Consider the following 21473-nt stretch of genomic DNA (forward strand, 5'->3'; position numbering starts at 1 on the left):
GTTACCTCGATTAAGGTTAGGTCGTCCGCTCGGTACTGAACGCCTGCGTGCCCGCGCACATTTGAATTTCCGCGTTCGCGACAATCTCTACAATTCCCACACATTCTGTGATTTTCTATTATAAAGTAACATAAGTAATTCGTTAAATATAACGACTTGTGAGATTCTCGTTATCTAATAGCTTTCGATATAGGAGTAGTTAATTAAAAGACAGAAAAAAAAAGAAAACAAACATATCAGTTAATACAGACATAGACTATTGTGTAATACGTTAGAGACACAAGCATGTGGAACTATTCGTTTAACTACCACCACCAAAACATCATTAGTTAATGTATTTTATCCCAAGGGTGATAAGCGATCGATCCAAAAACATCATCGCTATGGTTACTTCATTGCTAACAAATGATCTACCGACACATAAAGGTCTGGTACAAAGACATTTCATGCAGTTGAAAAGAAAAGAAGCGGTTGTTGGTTGAGTCGTTATTTCCTGACGTCAATAACATTGGCGCCTTTTTAAATCGTGAAACATGAAATTCGATGTACCCGTTCATCGTAAAAAGTATTTCATTTTCCGCGCTAAAGATTATTGTTCCTTGATGCGACCATGCTTCGTCATTTCTTGTATATTAGGTGTATTTCCCTATAAAGTCACTCCAACGAGCATGAGCATGTCAAAATTTGGCTACCTATATTCTACGCTCGTAACAGGTCTATACGTCGTTCACGTTTTCATTGTTCTATATCAAACCGATGTGTCCAGCGTAGTGAAGTACGACAGCGTACCGGGAATTTTACAAGTCAACTTTTATTTCATCCTTGGTACCGCGGTAGTTGTAACCGCTTACTATAACTTACGTCATAGGTTGTTATTCCTTCAACAATTATATCTAGTAGCCTCGAAATTACCCTCCGAAACCTTCAATAAGCTCTCGAAATATATTCACGCGAAAGATATAATCGGTTTCTTCTTTTTGGTTGGACAAATGCCGAACGTGTTGAACCGATCTTTGGCCGTAACATTTACCAAGTGTTCCTTATTATACGTGACATTGACAGTTTTCATAATGGATATGCTTTATATGAATTGTACTTGCATAATTAATGAATGCTTTAAGAGAATTAACAAAAATTTGGAAAATCTTCAGCACGTTGTCGTGACTAGCGAGCCTCATCTCTTGAGAAGGGTCTATCATGAAAAAAAGAATCCTTTACTTTTAATGGAATTGAAGGCCATTAAAAGGAGACATCAAGAAGTCAGTGACGTTCTTCAACAATTGAACTCGACTTTTGGCTCTCAAATTATTATCACGTCTTTGATGACCTTCGCGGAAGTAACTTTCAGTCTATACTTTTACATATTGCAAACGGTCAATAAGAAAGAAATAAATTTGGAAAATCAAATCTGGTATGAGTACTTTATAACGTCGATAACATATTATTCCATCAAGTTAGGTCTAATAGCGTGGACATGCGAAATCGCTAAAAATCAGGCTGCCGAGGTTGGAATTAGGATCCACGAGGTAGTTATCAATACTAAAGACAAGGATATTAAAAACGAGGTAAGGCGTAACGTCCTCCACGAAGAGTTCATTCGAGAGGCTACTCGACGCTTTTTTTGATGTTGCAGCTGCAATTATTTTCCTTGCAAGTATTGCATCGTGATAACACGTTCACCTCCAAGGGACTCACCATGGACGCATCTCTCTTAACAACGGTTTAAACAATTATATTTATTAGTTTCATAATCGTTTACCTTCAACATTTCTATTTGACATCAATAATACTACTTTTTCGTTCTTTTCGTAGATCGTAGGAAGCATTACGACATATCTGTTGATTCTAATACAATTTCTGATTTCCTTACGCTCATGCAAATCCAACAACGCGACCAACGTAATGTTTTAACGAGGAAAAATCGAAGGAAGAAAATCGTTAACAATAAGAAATTTTAACAATAAGATTTTGTTCTTTTTACGCATGTGTGACCTTATTGATTCCTTTCACGGGTGATTGAAGGCGCCCTGACAACTTTCTGGATAACACAAAAGGAATTTCATTTTGAATACTGAGAATGTGTAATAATAGATGCTGCTAATTGATGGGTCAGATTAAGAAATACGTATTACGTAAATATAAGCGATTCGAACTTCGTCCCTGGGTTCGGAGTATTCGATAATATAATAGTTTGTCTGTTTCTGTACGTGTACTTACTTATATGGCTTAAATAGAAAAAGTAATAATATTTATATGTGATATAATGATTAAGATAGATTACAAGCGGCAAAGTTCTTTTTGAACTTGGGCCACGATATTCTTGTCAAATGATACATCCGTTACGGTAAGGTAAACGTGTTTTTAACAATCTATACATTTTTCTTTGACCCGGATAAACGGGTCTCGTCAACAGTCGAAGCTCGTCGTTCCACTTTTTTAACGCGTGCTTCCGTCAGCCACGGAATCCAAAAAGACTCACACCTCTCTTATTTGTTTTCTTTCAACGGGAAAAGCGATAACGATAATTTTTTCTTTCTCTATCTATCGGCAATAACTCAATTGGATAACCGTGACAATGTTGCAGTACAGATTTAACCGCACTTTAAATGTAGGATCGAAACGACAAACATACATACGCACATACGTACACGCGCATATCCTGTTAACAAAATAATAATGCCGTTGATATCGCAAGTCGGAAGAACTCGGGAAAGGAGATAGAGAAGCAGAAAAACGCATTTTGTTCATTCATAACTAACGACGCAATTCTTCGATCCGTCCCTCTCATTATAATCGCCGCGGAGAGACTTATCGTTGGTTCATTATCACAATAAAGGATCACATGACCGTCGCGATCGTCGGGGTGATTCCCACTTTTCCTTATCTCTAATAAGAATATTCGTTAGTTATTAGAATAAAATAGAACGATTTCCTTGTTGTATTATATTTTAATCGCATTGGAAGACCCAACGAGCAATGGTCGAGGCTCGATGAGATTTTGATATCTCGATTGAAGAACGTCGTACTCGAAATACTATTCGACTAGATTTACGTATCGAAATAAAGAATTCTTTTGCTCGATCTCTATGAAAGAGCATCGCGGGTCGTTGGTGCTCTCGCCGAAAAATCATGCGGTTCTTTCTAATTTGGGCGATAAGGAGAAGACCGCGAGATCCGCCGCGGCGTAGGCGATCACGCGACTGCGCGCGAGTCTTCCTAAGATCGAGGAGGCGCCAGCTTTTATTATGAAGCGTACCCAGTGTCAGTATAGCGCAGGCAGTCGCGCGATTCGTTTCGTCGTGGAGCGGGATACACTTTTTTTTTCGCGCCTTTGCACCATTTTTTTTTTCTTCTCTCGGGTGCGTTCTTTACGACGAATTATGAAAGAGAATTGGAGAAAGAAGAAGATCGATCGACCATAACATTAAGGATTATCGATCGTTCGATCAAGAACGCGTTGACCCAAGGGAAAATATTGTTGCTCGAAGGAGGGCAAAGCGAGGACGCGGCAATGAGATGCCAGTTACTTTTATCGAGTGTGGAGTGCGTCAAAGCGAGGAACATTGTTATCGCGACAAATAACTTTTCGAACTAAATATATAATTGGTGTGCTCTAATGGACAAACGAAATATGCGAAAAGATTCCGTCGGATTTTTGATGACATCGGGCAGAGACCGAGCATCGTTGAATGAATAACCACAAACAGCTGGATATCGTCGAGTATGTATTACGAGTACTTTTAGCTTTTCCGTCAATTCGACGCTTCGAATAAAGTCTAGTTGAAATCGAGTTTGAACCATACGTCGATCACCTCCGTCTTTCATTCCCACGGCGCTTTCTTCGCCTCTTTTAAAGCATTGGTACGATTTCTCGTGACTGAGTAACGTAAGGACGCTCGTGGCTTAGATACGTTACGAGTTCCTTTCGTGTACGTCTAGACGAAAGTTTCGATTATCTTCAAGGACTAATGCGATTCACCGAATGTCTTGCATGCAAACCACACTTCTCAATTCCGTTTCTTCGTTCAAGTATTTCTTTTTTTCTCTTCTGTTCCATCCCAATAAATACATCTTACAATTAATGCCAAGACAAAACACGGTAGTAATAATATTTTTATCGCACGTTGTTTGTTTTGATTGCTCGATGATTAACTTAGCGGTGAATATGTTCGAAGAAAAAAATTGAAGAAAAAAATTGAGAAATCGTTGCGATCGTCATCGCAAGAATCATTCCGATGCATGACGAAGAGAACGTAATAGGATCAAATCGAGCGTAAACTTACGTTTCCAGATAAAGCGATAGCTACTTATATACGAACACAATTACGGAACACACGCGCGCGCTATTTCTCTCTCTCTCTCTCTCTCTCTCTCTCTCTCGATAAACGTCGTCTCGTATATTGGACGGGTACGCAAAATCACGGGCTATTTCGAAAATAGAATTTCGATACTCGGAATTCCTCTCAAAAGTGACGTCCATCGGTATTTCCGCGTCGTATTGTTTTCCGCAAAAAGAATGAAATAACCAGAAAGTAATCATTCTTGTATTGTTACTGTAAACGTCGCGCTTGAATGTCTCTATCTCTAAGACAAAATAAGAATTTGTTGGAATAGCTCGACCATTATTCGTTTCTTCATCCGTTGAATTAGAAAGTGAAAGAAAGCGATGATATTGCAAAGGAACAGAAAAATATTCAGCCGTTCCTTCGAGAATAGTAGTTGGATAGATTTGAACAAGTTATTCAGCTTGATAAAGTATGATTATATGCGTTGAAAGGTCATATAAAAAAAGTCGAACGATGCGATGAAGAAGATGTTGCGTGGACGATAACGATACGAGAGTCGGTAGGAAGTAGAAGGGTCGTTCGCTCGTAAATCGCTGGCTTGGCTTGGCATTAGTACTGCCTGCGTGTAATTTGTACGCAAATCTCTTTAGTCGTAAGTATTATTTTCATACATTAGTGCTTACGTTAGAGCTTCATCGACATCGACGACGACGGAAGACACAACATTTCAAAATTGTACATTTCCTTACGAAACATCTTGGAGCATCGCATCGTACGTTTTCCGATAGCGTCGGGTCTCATAGACTCTCTTGACCTCGGAAGGCCAATGGTCCATTCACAAGTATCGAGAGAGAAGGAGAGAGAGAGAGAGAGAAGTACCACTTGTTTTTCTCGAGGTCTCGTCGTACGATGCCACGTACATAAGCATACATACATAGATGTTTTACGTCGATCGTCACCGTTGTTGTTGAGATATCGCGTGAGGATTAAATCGGATCTGGGATGGCTGTAAAATGACTCACATCGCTCTCATATATAGGAGGAGGGCACCTATGTACACGTATTTTTCGTGCGCGTATCTCTTTCATTGGAACAAACAAACTTGTTTTGCTTGCTTCGCCCGCGTACCGACAAAATTTTCTTTCTTTTTTTCTCTTTCTCACTCTCTTTCTTATTTTATTACTGATGTGTTATATTTAATGACTTCAAGATAAGATTATCGCGATTAACGTACGTGTCCGTGTTAACGCGCGCGCATCAAAATTGAAAGTAAAAATACTCTTTTCGTTCTAGACGATTACTCGTCGCATTGCACGAGCTACGTCCTCGTTAATTTGGCCCTCTATCTATCTGGGTAAAGTACAAGAATCGTATCGTGAGTAAGCTCGTTCGATGACCTAGACTTTATACAGAGAAAGAGAGAAGTAGCCAAAGATATTTCGACGGACGAGTCTTTTGGCCAAAAGGTTGGTGCGCTATTAGTTTTCTGTCATGGCTACGCTACGCTCGGATAAGCTAATCGAAACGAATCAAACTACCCGAGTTTCATCGTACAACAGAGCACGCGCAAAGCTTTACTTTCGAGCAGAGAAGAAAGAGAAGAGGAAGTTGAGATGGAAGCCAAGTGACCATGGCACGCGCGTATAACGGACCTTTGGAATAGAGCGTCGTATAAACTTGCTTCTGATAGCTAACGTGGGTGGATAGGAACGCGTTCTTTTCAAAGTCGTCGCTTCGCCATTTCTCTTTCTTTCTTTCTCTCACTCTATCCCTCTTTCTCTTATATACATGTATATATATGATTTTATGTATATGCGTGACGCTCTCGAACTTGAATTAGTACCATCGCTTCCTGTTAGCTTACGAAAAGAGAGAGAGAGAGGGAGAGGGAGAGAGAGAGAGAGAGAGGATGACTCTCTAAACGTTCGTTTTTCATAATATTAGTTAGTTAATTTATTCGCTCGCGTGTATGCGTTATCCGCGTGAAATCACGCGACCGAAGGTGAATAAAATTTTTATGCATTATCTTACGGTATTCTATATTTGTCAACGCGCATAGTAAATAACACGCGTTTCTTTTCGACAACGTCGTCCTTCGTTTTTCTTCTATATCTCTTTAATCATCCGTGATTCGCGATAACGAATGAAATATTTTTGCTTTTGCGAAGAAATAAAGTCGTTGCTCGCGTTTCTTCGATAAACCATATTTTTACCGAATCGTCTTTATACTATTGCTGTTAAATTTGAAATTGAAATGAACGTTCGACGGTCGCGAGTAGAAAAGGACTATTTTGACATAGTTCATTACGTTCGTTATGATCGATTATCATTAACGTAACGGACTAACGTAAAAGAAGCGTATACGTATGTGCTTACATATGTCGTATACGTATAGTATTAACGTACGCGTGACGATGACGAAAGCACGTAGATAGTGGAGAGAGACGTGTGACGTGAAGATTCTCTCGTAGAAAGAGATACCTTATTACGTCTTTTTCGCAAAATTTGTCTTCACATCGTCATGCTGTAGGAGAAGGAGGACTCGATGACGACGGCGTTTCATCGACAGCGTCGAGCCAACGACATAACCGTTGACGTAGAAAAATTGAAAGAGGAATAAGAAACGCTGATTATGGCAATCGGTTGTTTATGTAGCCAGTACCGTCGACGAAAGTGTAAACTCTCTCTCTCTCTTATTCTTTCTCTCTCTTATTTCTTTTATTCTTATTTTTGTACTCTAAATAAATGACGCGTTGGCCCGCCAACGGTATGCTGCACCGATTTATCATACGTGCGATATAAACATATATATAGATATACATATATATATATATATATATATATATATATATATGCGTATAACATATAGTTATGGTACGCTAGTCGAATATAGTACGATTCACTGGTATTTTCTTCTCGTTCAATCTTTGAACGTAATTTCACATTATTGCGCGTCTTCGTCGTAATTTAGAAAAGATATTGCGTCGCTTGTTTACTCGAATTAATCCCTAAGAACGCGAGGAGGGATGCGAGATGTGATGCAAGGCGCGTCGCTAACGTTGAAATCGTTGTTGAAATCTTTAGGAAAATATAGCGTTAGATAGGATAGATTAGGTAGACGTGAGCATTATGTCATTGATTTGCGCGCGTTCGGCCGCTTTGTCGATTGGCCTCGAATATAGTTTTTATCGCGCAAAAACGTATCTTCCCTTCTTTCGTTCGTAGTGAAAAATGTCAGATGTCGAGTCGAAAGAGACAGAGAGGGAGAACGAACGAACGAACGAACGAACGAACGAACGAACGAACGAACGAACGAACGACAGAACGAACGAACGGTCACGCGATAACGGGGAATACACGTATTATTTACCCATATTTTTTCTCCTTTGTTTAAAGTCGAACCAACGTACTTACTTACGTACTACGTGTTTTTTCGATTGCTTTCTTTTTATTACCAAGCTGTTTTTTTTATCTTTTACTACCGCACCTGTAACTTCGACCAAGAATGAGAGAAAAACAACGGCGCTGCTTTTACGATGAATCACTATGATGAAGAAGGCGGATCGCAGCCGGAGGATGACGTTGTTAAAAAAGATAAAGAGTCGAGAGCCGGTACTACACGTCGACGTCCGCGATTTGTTCGCTCGTTGTAACGACAAAGTAAAGTTACTCGTCTCGAGAAGGAAGGTAGGCGTTCGGCTCTACGGAGATCGATCTGATTTATGTATTTCCTTTGGCTTTGAGCTAGCTGATATAATACTTTGCGATAATATCGAAAGAAAAAAGAATCGATGAAAAGAGAAACGGGTTCGAAGCACGCTCGATCCTTATTTCTTTTTCTCTCCCTCTCTCTCTCTCTCCCCTCTGCGTTTTCGCTATACTTATTATTGCGCGTATTCGATGCGTCAGATAGTGTTTTGTTAAAAACAAATTTCCTCGTGCGATTATTTTTTGCTTTGCGACAAAGAAACATCGTGCGAATCTTGTAAAATATTTATTCGACGAAATTTCTATATTTCTTAAGAGGAGCACGCGGAAAATAAAGAGAGAAAACAAATACGCCAACGATGTGTGTGCGTGCTTGCGTTTCGAGAGATCTTCTCGTTCTTCGTGTTTTGAATGCGATGCATTCCACGGCGATGACTGAATTATACGAGCGAACGAGATGAATTGTTGCGAGGTCGATGCCTTCCACCCACCACTACTATTGCCACTACTATACTTCCTTCTTGCCGATTGACCGAGCTTGTCCTTGACACGGCTCCATACTCGTTTTATTTTATACTTGTTTCGGACGTTTGCGTTTGATGCAAGTTTCCTTTTCAGAGGAGATCCGGATACTCTCTCGTCGTAGGATAATATTCCTGCTGCCCTTTCTTTATCTCGATTGAGAGAGAGAGAGAGAGGGAACGCGTTACTAATGAAATCGATGTAAATATAGCAGTTTCTTGATAGGACCGGAGGAGTCCGACGGGAGAACGCGCGTGTCCATTCAAGATATACATTACGTTCCATCGTCGTTATCTGTGGCCTTTTCACGATGAGATTTTCTTGTTTCATAGCTCGCTAAAAACAAATTCATATCGACGTATTCTTTCCTACGATCGGATTGAATCGATATACCTTGACCTTCAGTCGAAGGTTTTATCTAGTCTCGACGTTCAAAGACGGCCCAATGAATCTTGTGTTATATTGACAGTGTGCGCGTTACGTCGTCGTCGTCGTCGTCGTCGTCGTCGTCTTTTTAACGACTCGGAAGGTTGTGTGGTCAATATGTTTCAGCGAGTCGCAAAAACAAACACTTTTTGCGACATCTTACAATGCGCCAAGTTTGCACAGTAATATTTTACGTGAATGACGAGAAAAATACTTGACCGTCATGCCCGATACAATGTATTACGTGTGTTAGTCTTTTTTTAAATAATGTTCGTTTCGAGCATCGCATTTCTTAGACGCGCGTAAATAACGTTACCAATTTACGTCAGCGTACGTTATAAATTACACATTTTTTCATTCAACGTGGAAGAACGAAAGTAGGATATAGAATTACAATGACCGTAAAAGTAGATCGAGTACGTTCATAAATCTGTAGGACCGATCACGGCTCTTAGAACTAAAAAGCATCTCGTTCGATCGTTCGTTCGTTCGTTGTTTTCCCTTTTCCGATTGAATTCTACAGTATATGGAGTTTTAATCTTCGTCGATTATATAAAAGGCAACGATAAACTGTCGATGAAGACAATAACGAAGAGTTTGAAAGCGTTACACGCTGTGTGACTAATCTATCGATGATATTGCAGTTGGACGCTAATCGCATCCCATCGTCGAAGAACTCGAAATACGAAAGGAATCCAAATATAAATGCTCGTCCAACCATGATTCTCGTCAGCGTTTATCTGTACCACGATAATTATTGTTTATCACGGTTGATCGGAATAGACGCGATCTCGATGTGATAAACTGCTAGTGTCATCGTGACGTCAATCAATATCGAAGTCGACATTTTATAATAGCATATTTTATAATTGTTTGCATTCTCGTATCGATAAATTTGTTTAATTACACGATATATATTTCCACATATCCATTATGACATAGATCAAACGATATTCGATTAAGAAGGGTAAGGATCGGCTAAAGTTCGCTTATTAAATTGAATGTTTTCAAAGAGCTTACTGCTCGAAAACGGTATATTCACGATAGCCAGTATTATAGCTTGTGTCAAGAGCAAACACTTTCAAGTCGGCCTTGACGATGATAGCTCGATACGCGTCTCGAAAATAATAAGACGACCGGGAAGCCACCGTGCGTAAACTATTCTCGCTGCTGGGCGTCATTGTACTTGAGAAACTTATCGCTGGTTTTATCGGTGAGAAGAAAATTTTAGAATGATCGTTCGTTTGCGAAAAATGAAAGCTCGGAAGCTTATAAAAGACATCGTCTTTTTATGAAAAATAATGAGTATGCGCAATGCTTAATCGTTTCCACGAATTGTGATGCTAATACAATATACATGCGCATAGATACACACATACATAATACGTATATTATTGCTTATTTTATTTTTACGGTCTCCTCTTACCATTCGTCTCGTTCGTTCTCGTCGTAAAAACATGCTATCATGCATTTTTCTTCGACGGGCCACGCGACGTGGAAGACTCTAAAAGCGTAATAATATTTCGCGAATAAGAAAAGCGATACTTTGACGATAATGTCAAATATTTATTATAAAAGAATATCCATTTATTTCTTCTTTCTCCTTTGGAAAATAAATAAATGAATGAATGAATAAATATAAATAGGAAACACGATGGCTCTCTTATTTTTAATTCGTTCTTTCGTCATTTATCGATAATATACGCGTTGTACGCGTTATGAAGCGTGCGAATTATTATTTAAAGCGTTCAATGTAAGCGCCATTTTATACCTATGTGCTCGCGGCGGATAGAGGAGAAGGAAGAAGGAGGGCCAAGAGTTCAAAGTGCATCGGTAAGAGTTCAATTCATTTATTCGTCGACGTGCTTCGTACTCCATAATGTTTTATTCATTCGTGATAAGGGAGGTCGTAGGTTGGGCCACTTAAACGCCTTGACAAAACGACTAAATTGCAATCGTTTAATATTTTCGATCATATTATATTGCTCGATCCCCAGTTTCTCTTTATCTCTATTTACTTTCCAACGTCATTCGTGTCGCCCACTTTAAACGAACGTGTCGGATAGACCCTCGGACGATACCCTGCTATTCGTTGTTATTTACTTCGTAATAGTCTCTACATGACGCAACGAGAATGAAAATATCACTCGTAATCGCTTACCAGCTATGATATATCACTTAATATACGTATATAAAAGAGATCATAAAGTTTCTATGATATTCCAAGATCGCCTCTATTTTCAAAAGTCTGACTACTTTGCTGACTACATTGGGAGTTGTTTTCGTGAAGAAGGATTGGAGATTGAAAGAACATAAAATAGAAAATAAAGACGAACGACGTAACGAGTAGGAGAGAGAGAGAGAGAGAGAGAGAGAGAGAGAGAGAGAGGACGGAGGCCTTTATCACGATCGAGCGAGACGAGAACTAGGCAAACTGTGTTTTCTCGTAGTGTAACCTTGTACGTTCTCATTGACGCACAAATAGTATACGCTTCAACGGTCGCGTTAACCCTCGACCTTGCGCTCGTATCAATGTTATTTTGTATATTCTTTCTTGGAAATTGTATATTCTTTATTGGAAACAATGTTCTCAGATTTTTTAAGAGTAACATCGATTTTGATATCGTTCCGCATGAACCATTTAATTCTTGATAATACGTAAATGTAAGAAACTTTCGCACGTATAGTACCTATTATAACAGCGGGTTTTGACAATATTTTTGACGATCGTAAAGCTTCTTTTTCTAGGCTACTTTTTCTCTGTTAAGGAGAAAAAGTGTTAAAGGTGGAAAAGATGATGGTGGCAGCAAATCGTACTATTTGAGACCACGACGACGAGAAACGGTCAGAAGTCAAGGCACCGTCGCAATGCCGTCGACCGTCCCAGAATAGCATAGGGACGATCGTTGCGTTTCTCATGTTGCTTCTAGTCGTTGTGTAGCTCTTTCATCGTCTTTTCCTCGTCCTCGTTGTCGTTGTTCTCAGCAACGATGGTTACTAACGGTCGTTCGACCAATCCTATAGCACGTCGATCTGGTATCACACCTGTCTAAACGGCAGAGGTCCTGTTGAAAAAAACTCTGTTTATCGAAAGGAGAGCGTTATCGCGTCGTGCGTAATATCGTCTAGAAGGTTTTTACTTTGTTGCTGTAAGTGCCTCCGCGTTCGATCCAATTTAATCTTTTATCTCGATCGACATGATATTCCTTAATTCATTTTATTCCTCAAGATATATCGACGTCGTTGCTACGTTGTTTGTTTCATATGTAATAGATATATGTAATAGATACATTCATTCTGCGAATTGAGGGAATTACGTTAAGTGTCAAATTCGAAGAATTTTTATCGACGATCGATAGCTCTTGTACAAATAACAATATTTTTTTCTCACGCTATTGTAAATACTTATTTCGAAATGGTATTTTGTTTTCATGAAAACACATTTGCTCGTTACGAGAAAACGTTTGTTCATTCGAATACGTTTCGGCGAGACGCCGCAAGGCAGGCGCCAGAAAGTCTCGGTGTCTGCTTCCACGACCAACCCTCCCTTTTTGACCCCGACTTATATGTCGATATGTATATATATATATGTATATATATATATATACTACATACATATATATATATGTATATATATATATATATATATATATATATATATATATATATATATATATATATATATATATGTGCGTCACATTGAAATTCATCGCGATGGAATCGTAAATTTTATGCCATTCGAGTTGCATTGCGTTAACAGTTCGCGGCTATGGTTGAGAGTCCTTGATAGAGCATTGCTTAACGAGAAATAAATTGTTAAAAATCAGGGTGTCTATCCGGTTTTAAATCAATTTACGCATAATTTATCTAAACTCGATTTATATCTTCTTCGAGGTATATAGAATTGGGAATTGCCATGATTAAACGTTATCAAAGATGCTTCATGCGTAAAAACTAGTTTAATGTTGTCGATATTCATTTTCATTTGCTATTGCATCGTTAAATGGTCTAATAACTCGGCTATCTACGCGCATAAAGTTACTCCCAGACGTTCGGTCAATTAAGCTCGTTCCCAGAGCTCAATTCTGTTTTGCAGTATATCGAGGCACATAGGCGTGCGCACGCATGCACGCACGCACGCACGCACGCACGCACGCACGCACGCACGCCGCACCAGGAATAACGGTATAGAGAAACGTGCGCGTATACGTATCGTAGGTACGTCTCGTTTTCGTCATATCGCGAAAATAGTTACTTGCATTATCTCCGCGATTATAAGTAACCAATGTTTCCTTTTCGCAAACTACTATAAGTTTGTTGTTTATTGTTACGTAGAAACGCAAAAGCGCGCGTTTTAACTACGTCAAGTATTTAATTTAACAAGTACTTAAACGTCATGACTGTGAAATGGTTATGTTTGATAAAAAGGAAAAAAAAAGAAAAGAAAAGAAAAAAATGTGTTTCAGGAAACATACGTCAAGATGCCAAGATCATGGAGAATTTTCGGCCTCCTGCTGATACTGGTCTGTTTCGAGATCATCGAATCCGATCGTTGCCTTACGAAGCTAGAAGGTACGCATGGTCCGACGATGAATGATCTATATGATAGAAACAATTTCGAGCTTTCACTTCGATATCCTTTTCGCAGAAGTTAATCCAAAACGATTGGTCGTCTTCAATGGTAAAACCATTGGGTTACGATTCGAAGTTTCGCGAAAGATCACTCAGAGATTAGTCACTCACGTTACCAAGATCTTTTTGGAGGAGGTATTAGGCTATATGGACGTAGAGATAGTTGAGAATGATGACGATTTTTACTTAACAGATATTTACGAAAGATTATCCGACACTTTGGTATTCGGGGTCAGAAAGTAAGTAGATTCGCAGGGGGATTTCGTTCTGGATTCGAAGAAAGAAGAAAGAAGCAAGGTGTATTTGTTTTATTCTTCTTAAAAAAGGTTTCCCGATACAATGGTAAATATGGAGGTGTGGATACCGCCGCAGGAGGATACGATACCGCTGTTGAACAAATACGACGTGAAAGAATGTGGAGCGGTCGCGCCGCCGGGACATTTTGCCTGGTTCGTACCGGAGAAATTGTACAACATCGAGGATAGCTGGGTGTCGTTTGCCAAACAGGAAAGAGCAGCTCGCTTCGACGTTTCCGAATCGAATCTACTTCGGATCAAGGATTTTACGATCAATCCGATTACGAATAGTTATTACTGTGAGACGTCCTTTTGTCAGCACGGTATGTACGTTCCTCGGCAATGCCAAACTTCCGACAAACAGGCCCAACCTTGCGCTTTACTCCTGGCCGGTCATCCCGACGTAACGTCCTTCGTCAAAGAGGATATCGATAGTTTAAATCTTTACGTCAAAGTAGCTTGGGTCGGATCACATTTGAGAGAGCTTACGAAAAGTCTGATCGAGGAATACACTAACGCGTCGACAAATTCCACTTCGAACATCAGGTATTTTGAATTCCATTTATATTCCCATATAGGGATATCAGTAACGAGCAATTTTTTCTTTTACTCGCCATTAGCCAAAGGTCGCTGGTCATCGTTCATTGGACACCGAGTACCGTGATACCCAACGAGAGAGATTTCGTCAGCATCAATTTTCCACGTTGCGGTGCGAACAACTCGCAGCTCGGTTGCGCCTACGAATCTAACAGACTGACCAAAGTCGTCTGGACGGGATTGGAGTCGGCGGCAAAGTTTGCCTTCGAGAGCATAAATCGTGTCAAGTTCACGTCGGCGATGTATGAAAATTTGATCGATCGGTACAACGTGCATTCGAAGAACTTTGATGAGGCGAAAATCGGTTGTGGTTGGCTTACGGACAATTTAAATTATGCGATGTCCAAGTGGATGCCGAACAATGACGATAAAAACACTCTTTACGTCGGTGGAATATTCCCAATGACCGGCACGTCCTACACTGCCAAATCTATCGTGATCGCTGCCAACATGGCGAGAGAGGCGATAAACTTTAACAATAGTCTTTTGAGGGACTACAATATGGCGCTATTGGCGAGCGATGGCCAGTGCAAATCCGACATGGTAATGAAATCTTTCATCGATTACATCGTCCATAATTATTACGTGAAGCTCGTCGGCGTTCTTGGACCTGCTTGCTCCGAAACCGTCGAACCCCTTGTCGGCGTGTCGAGGCATTACAATACCGTGATCATCAGTTACAGCGCCGAAGGATCCAGCTTCAAAGATCGAATTAGATATCCTTACTTCTTTAGGACGATCGGCGAAAACAGACAATACAAACACGTGTATCTGTATCTTCTTCAGCGATTGGGTTGGCGCCGAGTCGCGTCGTTGACCGAGGATGGACAAAAGTATACGGAATATATATCGTATATGCAGGATATGCTGCGCGATAATGGCATTACGTTCGTGGCGAATGCAAAGTTTCCGAGAGAATGGGATCCTGACGTGATAACGAAGGTGCGTAATGGGCTTTGCGTTTGCGAACGTTATTCGTTAATCGTTTAAAATGCGATTTTGTTAAATTGCCTTATCTATTGTTTTAGAGCCTTCTAGATTTGAAGCAGAAACGGGCAAGGATAATTATCGCCGATGTGTACGATCAAGTCGCACGGCAAGTCATGTGCGAAGCGTATAAACTGGAAATGACGGCTGTCCAAGTAAGGCTTCTCCATTGCTTCAAATCCGTGGGGCTAAATCTTTCGGATTCTTTTTTTGAAAAAAGAAAAACAAAAAAGAAACATTCACTTTCCTTTTGTTCCTTCGTTTCGTTCCTTCTAGGGATACGTTTGGTTCTTGCCTTTATGGCTTCGACCGCAGTGGTACGATACCGATCAATATAACGCACAAGGCGAGCAGGTTCCGTGCAGTACGATTGAGATGACAAAAGCAATAAATGGGCATCTTGGTCTGTCGCATGCGTACTTTGCATCGGACGATGACATCATGCAGGAAGGTATAACGGTACGGCAATGGCGCGATCGTTACGAGTCCTTGTGTAAAATGCGAAATCAGATGCCGTCCAATTACGCTGGATATGCCTATGACGCCATGTGGACCTATGCCTACGCGATGGATGCTCTAATAAAAGAAAATCAAAGCTACGTATTTCGACTTCATAGCGAGGAGACCGTCAATCGTTTGACCAACATTATCGGTGCTACCGATTTTAACGGGGTTCGTAATGCCTTCCTAATACGTTAGAATAATTCATCGAACTCTATAGAACTCTATACGCTCGACGACTTTTATTCCATCTTTTTTTTTTTTTTTTTTTTTTTTTTTTTTTTTTTTTATAGGTTTCCGGTCGAATCAAGTTCATTGGCGGACCATCGAGATACTCCATCATCAATGTTGTCCAAAATATTGATAACGAAACGCGCATCATTGGAAATTTTCATCCGAACATTTCAGAGACGGGAAGGGAAGTGATAGGTGGTAGATTGGATTTGAACATCTCCGCGTTCGTATGGCTGTCGAAAACTATGCCCGACGACGGCTCCGAGCCTCCTCCTAAATGCGTTTTCAGCGGACTCGCTGAACTTTTAGAAGTTTCCTGCGAAGCGGCCATCGTGATCGTCAATATCATCGGCTTCGGTCTCCTTGGAATATTGCTCATCATTGGTTTTATTTTTGTCAAGAGAAAGTACGTAAAGCTCGCAACGATCTTGTTTTTCACATTTACAAATGTTTGCTTCTTTCCTACTTTTTCGTTTCTTTCTTTTTTTTTTGTCTTTTTCTGTTCGACCAGGTACGACGAGAAAGTTCGACTTCATGAGAAATATATGAAGTCTTTGGGACTTGACTTTTCCAAATTGGATACCTCGAGCCTAGACAAATGGGACATACCGCGAAATAGAGTTGTGATCAATAGAAAGATCGGCGAGGGTGCTTTCGGCACAGTATACGGTGGCGAAGCTTTCTTCCCTGAAAAGGGTTGGCTGGCTGTCGCGGTGAAAACATTGAAAGTTGGAAGTTCGACCGACGAAAAATCAGACTTTTTGAGCGAATTTGAAGTTATGAAAAGATTCGAGCATAAAAATATTATCAAGCTTCTTGGCGTTTGCTTAAAGTCCGAACCCGTTCTCACGGTTATGGAATTCATGCTGTACGGTGATTTGAAAACGTATCTACTCGCGAGAAGACATTTGGTAAACGATCAAAGCTACGAGGATTCGGACGAGATATCGAATAAAAAATTAACAGCTATGGCTTTGGACGTCGCAAGAGCTCTGAGTTATTTAGCGCAATTAAAATATGTTCATAGGTAGTAAATCTTTTACTTATCGAAGCGTAAAGGTATTATTCGTTCGTCGGATAATACCTATCGATCGCGATTAATCGATGAATTTCTTTTCCTCAGAGATGTTGCTTCTCGTAATTGCCTGATAAATGCACAACGAGTCGTTAAGCTCGGCGACTTTGGTATGACCAGGCCGATGTACGAGAACGATTATTATAGATTTAATAGAAAAGGTATTTTATCATCAAACGAATCGTTTAAGCCGTCTTATGTCTGAAATATATTTCGAATTTTGTTCAATCATAAATCGTTTCTTATGCCAAGCAGGTATGTTGCCCGTACGATGGATGGCACCAGAGTCCCTTGGTTTGGGAATATTTAGCGCTGCCTCCGACGTATGGTCGTATGGCGTTTTGCTCTACGAGATTATTACATTTGGGAGCTTCCCTTTCCAAGGGATGAGCAATAACGAGGTTTTAGCTCACGTTAAGGCCGGCAATAGTCTCGTAGTTCCTAAAGGTGTCAAGTCACCGCTGTAAGTATCGAAAATAACGAATCATAGAAGGGATGACAGCGAAATTTTATTGATATTAACATTCTTTCTTATCTATAGAGAAAACTTGATGTACTCTTGCTGGTCCGTAAATCAACATGAGAGACCATCGGCACCGGAGATCGTCGAGTTTTTGGCGACGAATCCTCGAATTTTATCTCCTTGCCTCGACGTACCTCTTGCTAGTGTACAGCTTGAACACACCGGGCAAATGGAGATGCATCTGACGGATAGCGTGAGAAAATTCTCTTTGCCCTGGTCGCAGCAACAACAGTCGTCTACGCAATCGTCCGATCCAACGTCGTCGATTACGTCGACCAGTCCGCCTCTACTCGAAATAAATTCCCACGATGACAATCAAAATCTGGAGTTCTCTTCGGACAGAAGAGTTTCCAGTCAAGATGGTACAATTCCTTTGTTAGGTCTCGAAAGAACGATAAAGGGGCCCGTTGCTTCTCGCCAGAATTCCAACAAGCAACAGAAAGACATTGTACACAAGTACGTCAATCTTTTGCCAGGAATGGTGACCTCGACGAGGCAACTTAGTAGGAATGGCAATGCGGGAAACGTACAAACGGAAGAAATGGTGTCCATGATGTCAAGGAATAACAAGGACACCGAGGAAGTCTCCGTTCTCTGATATGGCCACTAGTCAAAAGTTTTGTTAGATAATGTAAGAGTTTAATCGATCAGAGTTTGTGGCCACACAAAAAGTAAAAAGGGCTGCAAGTGTGTATAACGTGCGTGGACGATTTATAAAGAGGCAGAATAGAGCTTAGAATTTATAAATCGACGGTTACTAGTTCGAGGTATATATCTTTTGTTAGAACTTTTTAAGAGCCAAAGAATAACAATTTCGTTACATTTGTTCTACCGAGAGAGTTTATGGTAGAGCCAATTGATGATCAAGCTTTGAATCGTTGCCAAAATTCTTGGCCAGTTTTACTAGCTACGGCTATTCCAAAACAATGTATACCAAAATATTCTTCCTTTTTTAATGTACGATCTATGTACTAGATGTGCGATCAATAATTGCGCCGCTTTCCTAAAAATATGAGGGTGCGACCAGAAGGTTAAACGTTCGACGATGTCTTAAAGCTCGTTGAAGATTTTTTTGAGTATAAATAAAACGAACTGAGAGATTTAAAATAGATCTCTAGACGATATTCCGTCGCATTAGTCGGTCGAAAGATATAATAGGATACTTAAATGGATTGCGTATAGCTTTCGTTAGCAATAAGACGCACGCGTTAAAAACGTCGACGGTCGAGACATTTTGTAGTAAGAAAGTACTGGCCAATCTGATCCTAAATTGTACATCGATTGACTTCCGCTCGATCTACTTTTGAGACTGATACATACATAGTAAAATTAAGCCATGTTTATTACGATCTGATGTTATCGATATAAAGAGACACTATTTCACCAACGACAATATTAATATCTGCGTAAGTAATTTTTTATAGCGACTTACTCTAAGAGAAAAAGAAACAAATTTGCATTTTCTTCCTTTCTCAAAAATTATAGAATTATATCTTATCGCAAAGAGATTAATTTTACAGAGTCATCGTGTTTCCTCACTTGTTCTCACTTCATATAGATGTCTATATTTATTCATTTTTATAATAGCACGAAAAGAGAGATGGCTCGTTTTAAATAGAGCCCGAATAGTATAATATTCCGTAAGACTTTTGGATTAAAAGAAGAAAAAAAGAAAAAAGAAAAGAGAAGAAAAAAAAAAAAAGAAAGAAGAAAAAAAGAAGAGAAAAAAAGAAAGCTGTTATTTTACATGCACACGCGTAGATTAGTAAACCGTTCTTATTTTATTTATTTTTATAACACTTATATATAGATAAAATATCTTTCGAATATCAAGAGGGATATTACTTTCAAAACTTGAAACACTTTCTAGGACATTTTTATCACTGTGACTTGACAGCATAATACTAAGAAAGATATTAAAAATTGATAAAAAGATGAAAAAAGAAACAAAAAAAAGAAACAAAAAAGGAAAAAAAGAGAGAAACGAAACTTCGTAGCATTATGGTACATAGCATTTGATAAAATCTTATATATTGAAAGAGCAAATGGCAAGAGTCATGACATTTCTTAAAAACATGTTTTATCTAAGCTCGTAACAATATCTTTCGTTGCAATTATTATAAATTTTTACCCACATGTAACTTAGTTTGTAATACGTAATTGTAAATGTTATCTTTCACTATGATCACTCGTCTTATCAAGCCGACTGTGCTCGACCTCGATCGATCGATTACGTTGCCATTTTATCCTCGCTGAATATCATTAATTTAACATTCGCTTAATCGTTAAATTTGTACGATATCTAAAACTATTTATTAATCTACAAAGAGAAGCTTTTTGAAAAGATATAGAAACTTAGTTGTCTCTTCGTTTTAATGCATAAAGAAAGCTCGATGAACGATTCTATTATGTCAACTTAGGATAACGTTAAGAGGCAAACGGCGAAGAGCTTGAAAAGTTAATAATTACAAATGGTCATTATATTGACACGCGTAATGATTTTCTCGACAGAATTCGCACAGCTGGAATTTAGAGAAATATTTTGGCATTCTGATTTCTCTTCGTCTTTAACGAAATAATTATATTAGTAAAACGGATCAAAGATATTTTTATCTCGCGCAAAAAATTGAAAAATTGATTTCGCGAAAGACGTAAGAGATGTCATTTCATATTTCTAATTCAATTCCAGTCTTTAGCTTTTAAATATTTAAACGCGTAATATTCGTATTTTTACTGCAGAGCATTCCTAGTCTTCTTATTATTGGAGGAAAAGCAGTATATTAAAATAAATGACAAAGAATTCCAACACCGTGAATGATATTGCACCCGTCTTCGGTGATATGCTCGATCCTTCTGGATCTTTGCGTATCGCAAACGTAGACTTGAACCGTTTATTTGATTATAACGAATAGCGTTAATGCGTTGATATCGTATCGACCAACAAATTTTCTTCCTATCTGTTAGCTTTACGAGAAAACGATTGAAGATCTATTTTTCGAGATTTTTGATTTTACTCTCGCAAATCATTATTTATTCTTACATCATGTGCGTGAACAACCAGAGTTTAGGACGCAATTATTCACGCGCATTCTGTATATTATTATTTTGTACATACGAAGTGTGCCTGATAACGTTTATTATTCGTTCTCGAATTATATGTTAAAAGAATGTTCAATTTATAAAACATTTGATATCGCATATTATTTCTGTGGCCTTTTTCCCTTCGTCTTTATAAAATTTCAATTTGGCGCGCTCAAGAAGAACTCTCTGTAATGTCGATCGACGGTAATTAATCTGCCTGCTCTACTATCCGTTGGTACTTTATCGGCCGTGAGGATTTTTTCATTATCAATTTCATTCATCAATTTTTGTCAATTAAGCTCGTGATGGTAGTCCTATAATGATATCATTGAAATGTTTAATCCTTCACCTAACGAATGGAGATGAATTTAATGAGAAAAGCCATTTGAAAAAATCTGTTCCTGTTCTATTCGAAGACTAATTCTTAGGCACGAGATTGAGGACATCACCGAGGATGAGAAAAAAGGAGGATTACAAAAACTCGTAAAATATATGCACGGCGCCACGTAGGAACGATGCGGGTCCATCCGAATTCCGAAGCTTTCAAGATCTTACGATATCACCGTCTTAACTTGGCCACGACGTTTCGTTCCCTCTTTCACAAT

The 21473-nt window shown here is 39.2% G+C and overlaps 2 protein-coding genes across 7 annotated transcripts; both read left to right on the forward strand.

Annotated features, from left to right (window-relative positions):
• The first annotated feature begins 147 nt into the window (after positions 1 to 147).
• LOC124427050 lies at positions 148 to 3721 on the forward strand. Its single transcript, XM_046969493.1, has 3 exons — positions 148 to 1565; positions 1634 to 1720; positions 1813 to 3721. The coding sequence occupies exons 1-3, from the start codon at positions 534 to 536 to the stop codon at positions 1909 to 1911; spliced, it is 1218 nt and encodes a 405-aa protein (XP_046825449.1). The 5' UTR covers positions 148 to 533; the 3' UTR covers positions 1912 to 3721.
• Positions 3272 to 20973, forward strand: LOC124427045. Of its 6 annotated transcripts, none has more exons than XM_046969481.1 (12): positions 3272 to 3721; positions 13409 to 13514; positions 13768 to 13813; positions 13901 to 14416; positions 14491 to 15409; positions 15496 to 15609; positions 15731 to 16126; positions 16249 to 16595; positions 16701 to 17216; positions 17313 to 17425; positions 17517 to 17727; positions 17806 to 20973. In XM_046969481.1, the coding sequence occupies exons 2-12, from the start codon at positions 13424 to 13426 to the stop codon at positions 18383 to 18385; spliced, it is 3849 nt and encodes a 1282-aa protein (XP_046825437.1). In that variant the 5' UTR covers positions 3272 to 3721; positions 13409 to 13423; the 3' UTR covers positions 18386 to 20973. The 6 variants fall into 6 exon arrangements, with proteins under 6 accessions (XP_046825437.1, XP_046825440.1, XP_046825438.1 ...); XM_046969479.1 differs by lacking the exon at positions 3272 to 3721 and adding an exon at positions 7323 to 7973 and having other exon boundaries at positions 13591 to 13813; XM_046969480.1 differs by lacking the exon at positions 3272 to 3721 and adding an exon at positions 7323 to 7973.
• The last annotated feature ends 500 nt before the right edge of the window (positions 20974 to 21473 follow it).

This window comes from Vespa crabro, chromosome 9 (assembly GCF_910589235.1).
Source record: "Vespa crabro chromosome 9, iyVesCrab1.2, whole genome shotgun sequence".
In the NCBI taxonomy this organism is placed as follows: Eukaryota; Metazoa; Arthropoda; class Insecta; order Hymenoptera; family Vespidae; genus Vespa; species Vespa crabro.